Source organism: Bubalus bubalis, chromosome 2, assembly GCF_019923935.1.
Source record: "Bubalus bubalis isolate 160015118507 breed Murrah chromosome 2, NDDB_SH_1, whole genome shotgun sequence".
Taxonomy (NCBI): domain Eukaryota; kingdom Metazoa; phylum Chordata; class Mammalia; order Artiodactyla; family Bovidae; genus Bubalus; species Bubalus bubalis.
In genome coordinates this window covers 89,724,956-89,739,992 of record NC_059158.1, presented here as the reverse complement: position 1 = coordinate 89,739,992, position 15,037 = coordinate 89,724,956, and the positions used below count along the sequence as shown (strand labels likewise).

General features: G+C 43.3%; 1 protein-coding gene across 5 annotated transcripts in view; it reads left to right on the top strand.

Annotated features, from left to right (window-relative positions):
- The window catches only part of PKP4 (plakophilin 4), a gene marked incomplete in the record, with an annotated part of 244,819 nt that extends 236,719 nt beyond the window's left edge, over window positions 1-8,100 (top strand). For 3 of the 5 annotated variants that reach the window (XM_045164071.1, XM_045164064.1, XM_045164069.1), the window contains 5 exon segments: window positions 678-762; window positions 886-1,003; window positions 3,436-3,564; window positions 5,250-5,323; window positions 7,088-8,100. In XM_045164071.1, the coding sequence (XP_045020006.1) occupies window positions 678-762; window positions 886-1,003; window positions 3,436-3,564; window positions 5,250-5,323; window positions 7,088-7,336 (655 nt within the window). 5 annotated transcript variants of the gene reach the window in all.
- Window positions 8,101-15,037: the final 6,937 nt, after the last annotated feature.

Genomic DNA, 15,037 nt, shown 5'->3' with positions numbered 1-15,037 from the left:
CAGCTCCTGAGCTGAACTGCCTGGACTTGAGGTCAGCGGCGCTCGAATACAGCACCGGCATTCAACAGTCTTCAGAGAGGGGAGGCAGTAACTGACCTTAATTTCCAAAGCAAATAAGAGAGCACACAGACACACGTGTTTACAAAGAGGTATACATGATAGGAAATACAGGGTATACATGGAGAAGGAAATGGCAACCCACTCCAGGGTTCTTGCCTGGAGAATCCCAGGGGCGGGCAAGTCTGGCAGGCTGCCATCTCTGGGGTCGCACAGAGTCGGACACGACTGAAGCGACTTAGCAGCATACATGATAGGAAAGTTATAAGATGGCCTCATAATGGTTCAGAGGGTATTTCAGCCAACTTGGCAGGGCCCTCAGACCCTTGGGATGTGTGGTCATGGTCAGCGGTCATGGGCTCATTCCAACCACAGCTTCTGACCACACAGCCGAATGCCTGGGAGCCTTTATTTGGTCCCTGCCACATCTGGCCAGCCCTGAGCTTGACAGACTCCCAGGGGCTCCTCACACCTTGATGGTGGTTCCTAGCAGCAGCCTCCTCCCCGCCCCGGTCCTTGGAGAGGTGGCCTCATGGCCACCGCTTCGCTGCCAGAGTCTCTCAAGTGGAGCCTGGGGGCGGTGCTGCCCACGTTCATTAACATGCCCGCTCTTTCCCTAGATCATCTCTGAAAGTGGTGAAGGCAGCAGCCCAGGTCTTGAATACATTATGGCAATATCGGGACCTCCGGAGCATTTATAAAAAGGTAACTTACGAGAATAGCTCTAGTATAATTAGCATTCATCAGAGCGCACAGTCGTAATCATTTATTATCATGAAATGTCATTTTTCATTTTGAGAGGTTTCTTTTTCTCTTTTACCTCCATAGGATGGGTGGAATCAGAACCATTTTATTACACCTGTGTCAACGTTAGAGCGAGACCGGTTCAAATCGCATCCTTCCTTGTCTACCACCAACCAACAGATGTCACCCGTCATTCAGTCAGGTCAGTGGGTAAACGCCCCTCCTAGGTGAGAGCGTGTGACAGAATGTCGTTTCCCGTCCAGAGGAGACTGAGCACGCACACTGATTAAGTCTGTGGCTTCCAAACACTGAGGGAAGGAGAGTTTGCTCTTCAAACCGAAAGCCTTCTTCAGGAATTACATGTTATTGTAAACAGCAGGCCCACTCTCCTCCTTCTGTTTTAAAGGTTTATGCAAGTTTACACCAACTGGGTACAAAAGTGGCCCAGCCTCCTCCATAGCATCTGTTACCCCAAGCTTCTGCTTCACTAGGTTTGCCAAGGGGCCTGGGAACCTGCACTTCATAAGCCGACCTGGTGACGCGGATATAGGAGAGTGGAAGAACACACTTTGAGAACCACTAGCTTGTGCCTGAAAATGGTTGCCCTTGTCTGCCTGCTGGCCATAAGTCTGAAATCTCTTCCAAAGTGATTTTTTTAGTTTTCTTGATGAAAACTATTCGAGTCCTTTAGACCCTGGGAGAGCCATGATGTCCCCCTGCATCTTACTTCTCACCAGTTAAACCTCTGTTTGCTGGCTGCACCCAGACCCCAGCATCCATAGCTCATGGGCAGGCCTTGTAGGTGGCTTTACAGGGATTCCCTATGATTTGTAAGTTGGGAGTCTTGGCAACCATGCTACCTACTTATTAGTGGTGTTTAATTTGGTAGAAAGAATGTTTTGAGACTCAACATAATTTTTTTTTTACATGTAAGAACAGAATATTACCACCAAGTTGATTCAGCCCTGTAAATTTAATTCTTAGCTAAATGAAACAGGAAAAGTAATAAACATCTTTCATTTGGCTTTAAATCTCCCCTTCTGACATATAAATATTATCTGTTGTATTCAATTGTGTTCCTGCTGGCAGTCTTATTTCTCTTGTGGACAAATGTGGCCAAAAAAACTAATATACGACTGGGGGTTCTTGTCGCGTAATTAGATGTCTTCACATATACCAGGAATTTTTAAAAATTATCTCCGCCTACTACATGATATATATTTATATCTTAGTTTTTAAATTATGAGTCGTTTTCCTTCAAAAAGACCTCTGCTTGGGTTTTGACACATTCTTGCTGGGCTCCCAGGTATAGCCTGAGGCCGTCCTGCTTTATGGAAATGCTCAGGATTCTTTAGGGAACTTGGAAAGAGTGGTGCCAGGGCAAGTGGGAGAGCGGGCTGCTTAACGAAAGGCATGTGTACAGGCAAAAGAGTAATTTCAGACAAATTAGAACATAGTAAGCAATGAACTCGTTTTGAGGACTCAGATATCCACACTGGACAGTGCTGACGAGCCCCATCCAAGTTCCGAGGTCCCTCTCTGGGTTTCATTTGAAGGTAGGATATAATTCACACTTGTTTCTCGAGTTATTCTGAGGGCTGATCATCCATCCCTCGGGATTAGTGTGATATCTGTTTATGGGCACATCTCATATCTTGCTGACATTGATAATAGTGGGAGGCAGGTGGGGATGTCTACCTACCTTCTAGAAAGTAGGATGAGAAGCACATAGACATGGCCCATGCTCAAAATATTTTCTAGGGAAGATACTTTGCTATCAGTCTTCCTCTGAAAGCATCAATGCATGCAAAACCACCAGTGGCAGGTCTGGGGGCCGCTGCTCTCTAGTGGATCCAGTGAATAAGTGACCATTCTTAATTGTAAGACACTTCAATACAAGCAAGATGATCCCTTAATGAGAAAAAGAAGGTGTGCAGTGTTTTCCTTCTGTGCAAAAATGTCCCACAGGATACCCAAGGGTAGATATGTTGTTATGAAACGTTTGGCTCCAGCTGGATAAAAAAGCTGGACCTTTGTGAAGCTGGGCTTCTCAGCATCCTGAGCTTCTTGATGAGTAGGGCTTACTGAGCTTAAAATTTCCCTGACAGCTGATCACCATAAAAGGAATTATAAGTTTCATGGACTGGGCACTCTTATTCAAACACATTTAGAGATGCAGATATTTTTGGAAATCATCAGAAATCAAAACATGCCATAAAACCATCTATTTACTGAAGAGCTATACATTAAGGATAATAGATGGGTGTGTCACGAGCGACTGAACTGAGATCATAAAACAGCAAACGTAACTTTTGCATTAGTCTCAAAGGCCTAAGCAGGTCATTGAGACCCACCATCTCAGTGGGGAAACTGCACAACCCCTGTACCACGCTGGGCTCCCAGCGATCTCCGGGGTTGGCAGCACTGATCATCACAGTGGCCGGTCTGCAGGCCACCATCCAGGGACCTGGAGTTGGCTGCCCTCCAGCTCTCAGCACCTCTAAGAGCTGACTTTAGTGCTGGCCGAGTCTAATTATTGACCTTTGTTCTTCCAGAAAGGACTTCCTAGAGACACTGACAGTCTGATCTCTCTTTCTTCTCCTCTCTCCCTCCTCCTCTCACCTGTCGGTTCAGTCGGCAGCACCTCGTCCTCACCAGCACTGTTAGGAGTCAGAGACCCTCGCTCTGAATACGATAGGACCCAGCCACCTATGCAGTATTACAGTAGCCAAGGGGATGCCACACACAGAGGCCTGTACCCTGGTAAGATGCCAGTCGGGTGTGTGATAGAGTATCTCGAAAAGCCGCGTGTCCCCAGGCACTTGAACGGCAGCCTGGGAGGTAACCTCTGCCTGCCTTGAGATGGTCCCCCAGCAGCAAACCATGGTCCACTCTCTCCATCTCCTTCCTGCTTCAGGGGCTGTTGCCTTTCCCACTTGTTTTAAGTAAAACAAGCAGAGGCAGTGGTCTGCTGACCTCAAATAAAAAGAGCACTGTATCCGAGTGAGAACGCATTTCCGGCTCCCGTGCAGCGCAGGCCCTGTGTCCTGCCCCCTCCCACTCCCCTGTGTGTTCCAGAAACCTGTGCTCTGTGACAGTCGGCAGGGCCGAGCTCCTGGACCGACTCATGCATTCAAACCTGCGGATGGGGGTCAATTCCATTTGCATTTTCGTGGAAAAGTTTGAATGAATAACAAAATATATAATGTGATTCTCCTCAGAGTGATTATTTATTTTTTAAGAATAACAAAAGTGATGTTGCACAGTATTATTTTTATGTCCTATTCAGAAAGCCGTGCATATAATTTATTTAAAGAATGCCAACCTGAAGGGTTACCACGATTTCATATTATCTCCATTCTCAGCTATCTTGCAAATTGAAACTCCTCTGGAGGTTTCAAAAAGGAGGGGAATGCTCCTTTCTCAAAAAAAACTATTTATTAAAAAGAAATAAAAGCTGGTGGCAATTTAACAACTGCTGGGGGAGCAGTCTCAGTTGTGCTGTTGTCTTTAAAATTGTGATTCCACAGGACTATTTACTAATCGACTATTGTTACTATGGCAATTAATAGCTCAGAAAATTGCAGATGCTACATTTCAAACACCACGCTCTTTGCAGAGGAAATGCACATACCAACTGAAGTGCATTGTTGCTTCAGGTTTGCAGCAGCCTGCTTTATTTTAAAGATCGCCTCCTCAGCATGCGCGCCCTTCTGTATCTTCTTTGCTTGCTTCAATAAACTAATTTGCCTCAAATATGTTTCATTTTCCTCATTAAAATAAAAATCTTTGCTAGCCTTAACAATACTAGAAGGGTAACCAGTGACATCATCAGAGTCTGCTGTGGCCTCTTGAAGACAGCTATCTGGTTACCAGGTTCTTTTTAAGACATACTCAAATATGGCAGACACAAGACTGTGCCTTCAGGTGGCTGGCCTTTTAGAACACAGGCTGTGCCTGCTCCTTGCAGGACCTGGGATTTTGAATCAAGGCTGTTCTGAGAGCGTGGAGCTTGTTCCGCTATGTTTCCCTTCCCCCATCTGAGGGTGGGGGCAAAGCTCAAGAGCCCTGGAAAAGCCATGTTCCCGGGCTCCGGGAGCATGTCTGCTGTTCAGAAAGCCAGCCAGCGGACATCTACACAGGTGGGAAGAGCTCCCCATAGTGACCAGAGTTTGAGAAGCAATCCTTTTTGGATCTGTGCATTGGCATTGCTCTTTGGTGAAACACACAGCCTCTTTTTGCCATATTCATTAGCCCCTGAGAGCCCTGGGTTAGGCAGCAAGCAGGCTTGATCTGGGGCACCCAGGCTGCTAACCGTCTGGGGCTATGCCATGCCGGGAAGGCAGGGCCTGTCGGGCACACCACCAGCCCTAGCCCTGGGAGTCCATATGACCTAATGGACCGAATAATGAGCACTAGTTTTAATTTCATAAAATATTTTCTTACAGGCTCCAGCAAACCTTCACCAATTTACATCAGTTCCTATTCCTCACCAGCAAGAGAACAAAATAGACGGCTACAGGTGAATTTGCAATACCATTTTTACAGAAGGCCGATTAGCAGGGATCAACACAGTAAGGGGTCCGCGCCGGTTGACTTACCTGAGCTGGGCCCACACGGCAGGGCCAGGGAGCTGTCCCAGGGGATCTCTGTTCCTTGGAAGCTCCTCCGTGGTTTAAGCAAATCACTTCTCCAGTAGCCTCTTGTCCTTGCATATCCGAATTGGTAACCCCATGCCACTGATGGCAACCAGCTGAGAAGTCTTTAACTCCTGTTCTTTACCCAACAGTTTCCTCTTCCCACTTTTTTTCTTTTTTTTTTTTTAGGTCTCTAAAATCTCTTCTGTTCTCTGGGTGGGGAAAGATCAGTAAGCACACTTCATCCTCTCACCTCATTGTTCTCTTTTTTGTACCTCCGTCTCTTTCTCCATCTTCATGGCTCCCTCCGATTCGGGCCTCCATGGTTTGAAGACACTTGAGTCTTAGGCTCAGAGGTCACAGTGGACTCAGCCCTACAGGGGTAGACCCCAGTCCTCAGCAGAAAGGGGACTAGTGATTGTAACATTTAATCTCTGCTTTCATGGGGGCCTAAAATTCATTTTGGTCCTGTCTGATGCCATGTCCACATGGGTCATCTGATCTCTCCTCTTACCTTCCATTAACACAGCAGTTGGGGGGTTCCCAAACAAGCCTGTAACCTGCCCTGCAGATAAGGATGCTCTCAGACCTCATTCCATATCTTTTCCCTGTAGATGGAAGAAGAACCTCTCAAGTTACTCATAATCTCTACTATAGTTTTTTCATCAGGAGAAATATCCTCAGAATCATCACTCTAAATTAAAAAGCAAATTTAGCTCTGAAATCCTTATAATATTAGAATGCCTTTAGTTCCAGAATATGGTGTTGATCCCTATGTGGTAAATTTGTAACATCTTGGCTACAGGCAGGGCAGGGGTGGAATTTGGGTGTAATCAGAAGGAAAGACAGACATTAGGACCATTACAGTTTTTCTCCAAACATGTGAAGAAATCAATGTGAAGTCAGAGATAGACCAGCACAAAGGAAATGAGGTCAGGCTGTGGGTGCCCACCTGTGTTTCACTTTGCTTCCTTATAGATGAAGTTAGTATCAGCCCTGGCTTGGGGGGCTTGTTCCTTTTGAATTGTATTTGCTCACATATCTCTTCTAATTTTACTACTCTCCTGCCTGGAGATTGCTTATTCGTTTAAAAGCACAGCAGGGTTTCCAAGGTGTGATTTGTTCACCAGACTACATATTTCTTTTAAAACTGAGGGATGGACTCAATCTTCATCTCTGAGATAAATGTTTTCAAAGATGGTTCTGCGATTATACAGCAATCCGAAGCCCCAAAATCCAACCTTTAACTGGGTTCTTGATGTGCTAATTGTACCCCTGTGTCAAAGCAAAAATAAAGGCCATCTTTCAACGGGCATGCCCAAATCACAGGCTCTTCCAGAACAGAGCACAGAACTTGGCCTCTAGGGAGGAGGGAGGTAGCAGGGGCTATCTGGGGTTCTCCCAAGTTGCTGACTTCTAGAAGTCCTAGGACAGGACTTGAGCCAACTGCCAGCTCACCTGTAAACAGTTTAAAATCCTTCCAGTCCACTAGTAAACATACAGTGTGCACCAGAAAAACATTCAACGATAAATTCACAAACACTGAATATTGCTTTAAAAATATAAAGCAGGAAGCCCACATTAATTTTCCCTAAACATGTACTTCCAAAAATTGCCTTGATTTATTTGCTTTCTCATTTTGCCAACAGCATCAACAGCTGTATTATAGTCAAGATGACTCCAACAGAAAGAACTTTGATGCATACAGATTGTATTTGCAGTCTCCTCATAGCTATGAAGATCCTTATTTTGATGACCGAGTTCACTTTCCAGCTTCTACTGATTATTCGACACAGTATGGACTGAAATCGACCACGAATTACGTGGACTTTTATTCCACTAAACGACCTTCTTACAGAGCAGAACAGTACCCAGGGTCCCCAGACTCATGGGTGTAGCATCCTGATGCTCGGGAGAGGAACTCTTTCTTTCTAACTTTGTTTGGATTGAGATGAGAAGTCCGTCTTGCTGATTTGCTGATGAAATGTGAAAGTGACATGGAAGGAATGAGTGAAGAGCATATTCTTTTTTTCTTTTTTGAGGAATTTTCAGGGAAGTGAGGCAACCTTCGGGAGAAAGGACTTTCTAAGCTATACTTAGGTGTTAGATCTAATTACTTGTAGATTCTATAGTCTGGTGAAGGTGTGGGCGATGTGATGAGAGGTTTAAGAAATGGGTGAAATGAGATGGGGGATGTGTAGGTCAAATCAAATTAAAAATGATTTTTTTAATGTGAATAAGTTATGTTCTGATAGTTTGTACAGAAAAAAAAAATAAATAAAATGGATGCCCTTCGTGTTTTATTGCTATTACTAACTGTCAAGATTGTATGCTATTATGTCTTGTAAATTTCTTTTGTTGATGTAAATATGGAAATGCCACATTGGCTAAGTGCCATCACTTGTAAAGCAGTGTGTCATCTGAAAAGAGATTTGAAGAAACTGACAGCTTAAAAAACAAATGGGAAACCCAAGGAATTGTTAGCAGTTAAAAACAAACTACAACATCCTTTGTTTTCAAAATGAATAGTGTACCTTTGAAGCACCAAGTCCAGTCTGGTATAGCAGCACCATGCCCATTCCCTGCCTCTTTCATAGGACCCTTCACTGCCATTTTCTATGCACATGAAAGAAAATAAATGTGGAAATTTCATCCTTGGAAATTTGTTCCCTGTTCTTTTTCTTTGTTTTTTTTTTTTTCTGTGTATGACACAGAAAAGTAAATTAATAAATGTGAATCTCATTGCATATAGGAAACAGCTTAAATATATCCATCTATTTTGGACTTTTCCTAGTTCCATACAGTTAATATACTTTGCGGAATGGACTGTTCCACAGAATGATGCTGTGAACTTTCCTCTTCTTTATCTATCTTAGTGTTTTTATTTCTTGTGATCTGTTTTTAATCTAATGCCCATTATCATTTTATCATGTTTTTTTCCAGACTGCTGTATATTTAACACCATTTTTCACCGAAGAGAAATTACATCTGGCAGCCTGGCCCTAACTAAATTGGCAGACTCCTTTTGGCATCATTTTAAGAACTCCATAACTGCGTAAGAACAGTGGTTGGGCACTTACTGGTTGGCAGCAATGTAATAAGCTGAAACAAATTCTAAATAATTATTTTGCTGAGTAATCCCTTGAGACAAAATAATTCCTGGCTTAGAAATAGGGTAGGGAAGCCCCACCATGCATGGCAGGCAGGGGTCCTCATAATACCAAGCTGCATCCCTTCCCAGCCTTTCTCCATCCCTGAAGACCCAAAGTCTGAGAACTTCCCAAGTCTTGTGGTTTCCACCCTGGGTCTTACATGGAAAACAACCCATACAGCAAGTCAAACCCAGTGGAGTTCACTCAGCTCAATATATCCTGCAAACGTGATTATAAAAGAAAAAAACCTAGTCTGGCCTGTGTGTTTAAATTTGTGAGTACACGTAGAGAGTTCCAAGAGGAAAGTGCTTTCTCTCTCTTGCTGAATGGACTACAGCTCAAGAATTAGGCTCCAAAGTGAAATGGAAATACAGAAATAAGCAAAAAGCTTCCCAGGTGGCGGCAGTGGTAAAGAACCCAGCCTGCCAATGCAGGAGACGTAAAAGACATGGGTTTGATCCCTGGGTCAGGAAGTTCCCCTGGAGAAGGAAATGGCACCCGTCTCCAGTGTTCTTGCCTGGAAAAATCCATGGACAGAGGAAGCTGGTGGGCTAGTCCATGGGGTTGCAAAGAGTCGGACACTACTGAGCACAAACATCTCATCATCTTCCTCACGTCCACCAATGGCGAGCCTTTCCGAAGTGCAGGCTTTCTGAAATGACACCTGAGCCAGTTCCCACAGTCAGACTGCCCAGCTGCTCCCAGCCTCACGTGCCCTGGAAACCACCTTCTTTCGATGGCAGAGGCTGCCGGATTTCCCCCAGGGAGCTGGCCTCAGGACTTTGAAGATGTGTCTGTGTGAGTTTTGAATCACTGTCTTCGCTGAACCTGCTTTCCATGCATCTGGCTTAAAGGCCCTCCTGGAGTCAGGAGTAAAGGACTCTGCAGCTGGCCTGAGCTCACTTGACAGTGACTGCTGCTTCTAGTAACCTCATCATCCTTTGGGATAGCTTGGTGAACCTGGACCCCCATCTGACAGGCAGCATTTCAAAAACTGATCCAAATTTAGGTTGCAAAGAATTCACTTGGGTCTCAGCCAGACCTTGTAATGGTGCCAGAAAGAAGCCTGTGGGTGAGAACTGGGCATAAGATCAGGTGCCCTCTCTGGCTCCTCCCTGATAACAGAGGGAAAAAGAATCTGCACATGGAGCCTGAAAGACAAAACCGCATCGTGGTTCAAAGAGCTGAGCCCTACCTCCACCGTGCTCTTCAAGGTATGGAAATAGAAAAGCTCTGCTGAAACTAACTTGACTTTCTGTTACCGCCCCCAAAATGTTAGGCAGAACTCAGACCTCCTGAAGAGACCTGTGCTTCCACTCAGCCGTGGTCAGCGTACTGCCCTGCTCCCAAGTCCTGGAGAATTGGGGCTGAACTGAGCCAGTGTTGGTGAGCTAGACCCATGCATCTCCACTCTGACCACACATCAGAGGGTGCCCCCCCAACACTGACCAGTGGCAACCCCAGGAGGTGGGGTTCAGGCATCTCTTCTTGAGAAGATCCCTGATGATGGCAGTGTGTGGTCAAGCCACTTGACCTGCACACCATTCCCCTCGCCAGTTTCCTGCCCTGGAACCTGAAAATGTAGCAGTTGGAGTTAGGGTTGGGGAGAGCTTGCCTGGAAGATAGTGATAAAGATTTGGAGTGTTAAAATTGAAATTTTTATTTTTTTAATTATGAAATTATGATAACACATTTACAGGAGACTTGGAAAATATAGAACAAAGTTACATATATTTCTACTACGAAAGGGAAAGTGCTAGTCCCTCAGACGTGTCCGACTCTTTGCAACCTCCAGGCTCCTCTGTCCATGGAATTCTCCAGGCAAGAATACTGAAGTGCCATTCCCTTCTCCAGGGGATCTTCCCAACCCAGGGATCGAACCTGGGTGTCCCATATTGCAGGCAGATTCTTTATCATCTGAGCCACAGGGAAGCCATATTATAATTATTTTTTAAGCAGCTAAGATTTTAGTTGGAGTTTCAATATCAAATTCTCAAATATTAATAGAATGAATATACAGAAAAGTAGAAGGATATAGTAGACCTGAAAACCACTGTGAACCAAATTCAACATAATTAAGGTTTATATAATTTTCACACAAGAGTAGGATACAAATACTATTCAAGTTCCCATAGACTATAAGAGACACTGGAAGATATCCAGGGACATAAAACAAAGGTGCAAAAATTTCATGGGTAAGGTTAAAATTGAGATCTTAAATTTAAAATGTCAGAAATGAGGTTTTTCTTCTTGCCAGTGTACATATCTTTTGCCTATGAGTACTTTTAAAAAAGTTATGAAAGCCCTTGGGTGTTCATGAGTATCAAAAGTGAGGACCTCAGTAACTCCTCCAGTCATCAGTTCCTGGCCAGTGTTTGGTTATCCACATGATTGCTGATTCTTACAGTGAAACACCGCAGATTCACTTTACCCAGCACTCGAGATGCACTCCTAGTTTCACAGACATCCTTCAGCCCTCAGAGCACATGGGTGAAGCCTGCACCAACAGCTCGTTCACAGATGCAGAAGCAACGGGCTGAGTGGCCAGGATGACACAGCGAGGGGCCAAGACCAGGACAGTTAGCACCGCAGTCTACCTTAACTACAGTGCTCCTGTTTTTTTAATTGAGTAATTTGAGCTTCAACTGAACAATTTTCCTGAGAATTTTTCTTCGGTCTTAAATTTGCCGAAGGGAACTTAATCACACAGGATAAAGGAAAATCTGTCACCGCTTACCATAAGTAAAAGGCAAGCATAAAAAATGAACATTTAACTATTAAACACAAATATCCATGTGCCACCAAAATTCACTGTCTTCCACCACTGGTGTTACATGAACCAGTCATTTTTGGAAACATGAGTCCTAATCATTCATTCTGATGTTTGTGATAATTTCGATTGGGCTGAGAATTCCCCTTAAAAGAACTTTGTAAACCATGTCTTTGAACACAGGCCCATTAAAACAACTCTCTTATTTTGGAGCCTCAGCAGTGCCTTTGGAGGAGACACTGGATGGTTTTACTTCCATGATCACACCAGATTATAAAGGAAAAAAACTTGCAAATTTAGCCATTACTTCTCACGTACATTTTTAAAAATCATTTATAACTGCATTATTCATAATAGCCCAAAACTGTAAACAACCCAAATCTCCAACAGGAGAGTAGATGAACAAACTGGAATACCCTTGTGTAATGGAATACTAGTCAGTAATAAGAATGAGCCCCAGATACTGATAATAGCATGGGTGGATCTCAAAATCAGGCTCCAAAGAAACCACACACAAAAATGTATACATACAGAATAATTCTGTTTGAAGAAGAGGCAAAGATCATCTATGTTGATAGAAATCAGAACCAGTGTTGCCTATTGGGGCACCGATATCTAAGAGGTATTGACTAGAGAACCCTAGGAGATGATGGGAATGATGTGTATCTTGCTCGGCAGCTCTTACACAGGTGTATGCAGTTCACAAAACTCATCAAAATGTAGACGTAAGATCTTACATCTCATCATATGTAAAATGTATCCCAATAAGAAAATTAACACTTAAAAAGTCACAGAAGAAATGAGTGATAGCATTTTCTGAGACTTAGTTTTATAACCTAGATTCAAAGTTTATTATTATTACCAGTCTCCTGAGTTGAGAAAAATCCAGTTTATAAATTTCAAACCTTATAAAACATCCACTTATAGTAGTTTCTCAGACTAAAGATTTTAGCACAAAATTCTTTGTAGTTATATACACAGTCTATTTAAAAGCTGACAGCTTACTAAAAGTTAAACAGAAAATTTATATTTGAAAAGCACTACATAGGAGAGTCCTTTTGAATGAGCTGTGATAGGGCTGATTTATGTGTGTGTTGACAAGAAAGTAAGTGGAGAAGTAAAACTCGGGCTCATGTTTAAACATGTTCCCAGGAGAGAGAAGTGTGTCATCCCTTTTATCTAATGATCCAAAGAGATGTGTAAATAAACACCTCACCCACCTCAGTGCTGCCCAAGCTGGAGGGAAAGAGTGTGGGAAAGGAGCCCTTTCAGCAAAGTACCAGAGAGGTGTGAGCAGAAAAATAAACAGGTCACTGAAATCAGACATAGAGCAGCTAATGGGATTTTTTTTTTTTTTAACTCTACAAATGTAGGGCAGACAATTCAAAGAGGATCTTTGCTGTAGGTTAAGGAAATCCTTACTGGAGAGGAAGAAAACAGTCTTAATTAGTGTGCAACTGGCAAGGGGGTTGAAGGAGAACAAAGGATGCAAGGCATGTTGAGGGATTCTATAGGAAGCTTCCACCCTGCCAGAGAGCTGCCCTCTGCTGACCTATCCAGGTGCTAGCCTGGGCCTCAGAGAACAGGGGATGCCACCCATACAAAAGCACTTCTCAGCTGTGTGTGTGAATCCTGCCGCACTTTAGGAGATCCTGGCTTTTGTCATCAGCTTCACTCACTTTAAGTCAACAAACGAGTCCAAAAGGCAGTACTTGGATGCAATCTTAAAAATGACAGAATGATCTCAGTTCGTTTCCAAGGCAAACCATTCAATATCACAGTAATCCAAGTCTATGCCCCGACCAGTAATGCTGAGGAAGCTGAAGTTGAATGGTTCTATGAAGACCTACAAGACCTTCTAGAACTAACACCCCAAAAATATGTCCTTTTCATTATAGAGGACTGGAATGCAAAAGTAGGAAGTCAAGAAATACCTGGAGTATCAAGCATATTTGGCCTTGGAGTACAGAATGAAGCAGGGCAAAGGCTAATAGAGTTTTGACAAGAGAACACACTGGTCATAGCAAGAACCTCTCCAACAACACAGGAGAAGACTCTACACGTGGACATCACCAGATGGTCAACACCAAAACCAGATTGGTTATATTCTTTGCAGCCAAAGATGGAGAAGCTCTATACAGTCAGCAAAAACAAGACCAGGAACAGACTGTGGCTCAGATTATGAACTCCTTATTGCCAAATTCAGACTTAAATTGAAAGTATGGAAAACCACTAGACCATTCTGGTATGACCTAAATCAAGTCCCTTATGATTATAAAGTGGAAATGACAAATAGATTCAAGAGATTAGATTTGATAGAATGCCTGAAGAACTATCGACTGAGGTTCGTGACATTGTACAGGAGACAGTGATCAAGACCATCCCCAAGAAAAAGAAATGCAAAAACACAAAAAGGTTGTCTGAGGAGGCCTTACAAATAGCTATGAAAAGAAGAGAAGTGAAAGGCAAAGGAGAAAAAAAGAAAAAATACACCCATTTGAATGCAGAGTTCCAAAGAAGAGCAAGGAGAGGTAAGAAAGCCTTCCTTAGTGATCAATGCAAAGAAATAGAGGAAAATAATAGAATGGGAAAGACTAGAGATCTCTTCAAGAAAATTAGAGATAACCAAGGGAACATTCATGCAAAGATGGGCACAATAAAGGACAGAAATGGTATGGACCTAACAGAAGCAGAAGATATTAAGAAGAGGTGGCAAGAATACACAGAAGAACTGTACAAAAAGATCTTCATGACCCAGGTAATCACGATGGTGTGATAACTCACCTAGAGCCAGACATCGTGGAATGCGAAGTCAAATGGGCCTTAGGAAGCATCATTACAAACAAAGCTAGTGGAGGTGATGGAATTCCAGTTGAGCTATTTCAAATCCTGAAAGATGATGCTATGAAAGTGCTGCACTCAATATGCCAGCAAATTTGGAAAACTCAGCAGTGGCCACAGGACTGGAAAAGGTCAGTTTTCATTCTAATCCCAAAGAAAGGCAATGCCAATGAAGGTTCAAACTATCGCACAATTGTACTCATCTCACATGCTAGCAAAGAAATGCTCAAAATTCCCCAAGCCAGGCTTCAACAGTATGTGAACAGTGAACTTCCAGATGTTCAAGCTGGGTTTAGAAAAGGTAGAGGAACCAGAGATCAAATGGCCAACATCCATCAGATCATCGAAAAAGCAAGAGAGTTCCAGAAAAACATCTGCTTTATTGATTACGCCAAAGCCTTTGATTGTATGGATCACAACAAACGGTAGAAAATTCTTTAAGAGATGGGAATACCAGACCACCTGACCTGCCTCCTGAGAAATCTGTCAAGAAGCAACAGTTAGAACTGGACATGGAACAACAGACTGGTTCCAAATTGGAAAAGCAGGACATCAAGGCTGTATATTGTCCACCCTGCTTATTTAACTTCTATGCAGAGTATATCATGAGAAATGCTGGACTGGATGAAGCACAAGCTGGAATCAAGATTGCTGGGAGAAATATCAATAACCTCAGATTTGCAGATAACACCACCCTGATGGCAGAAAGCAAAGAAGAACCAAAGAACATCTTGATGCAAGTGAAAGAGAAGAGATAAAAAGTTAGCTTAAAACTCAGCATTCAGAAAACTAAAATCATGGCATCTGATCCCTTTGCTGCTGCTGCTGCTGCTACG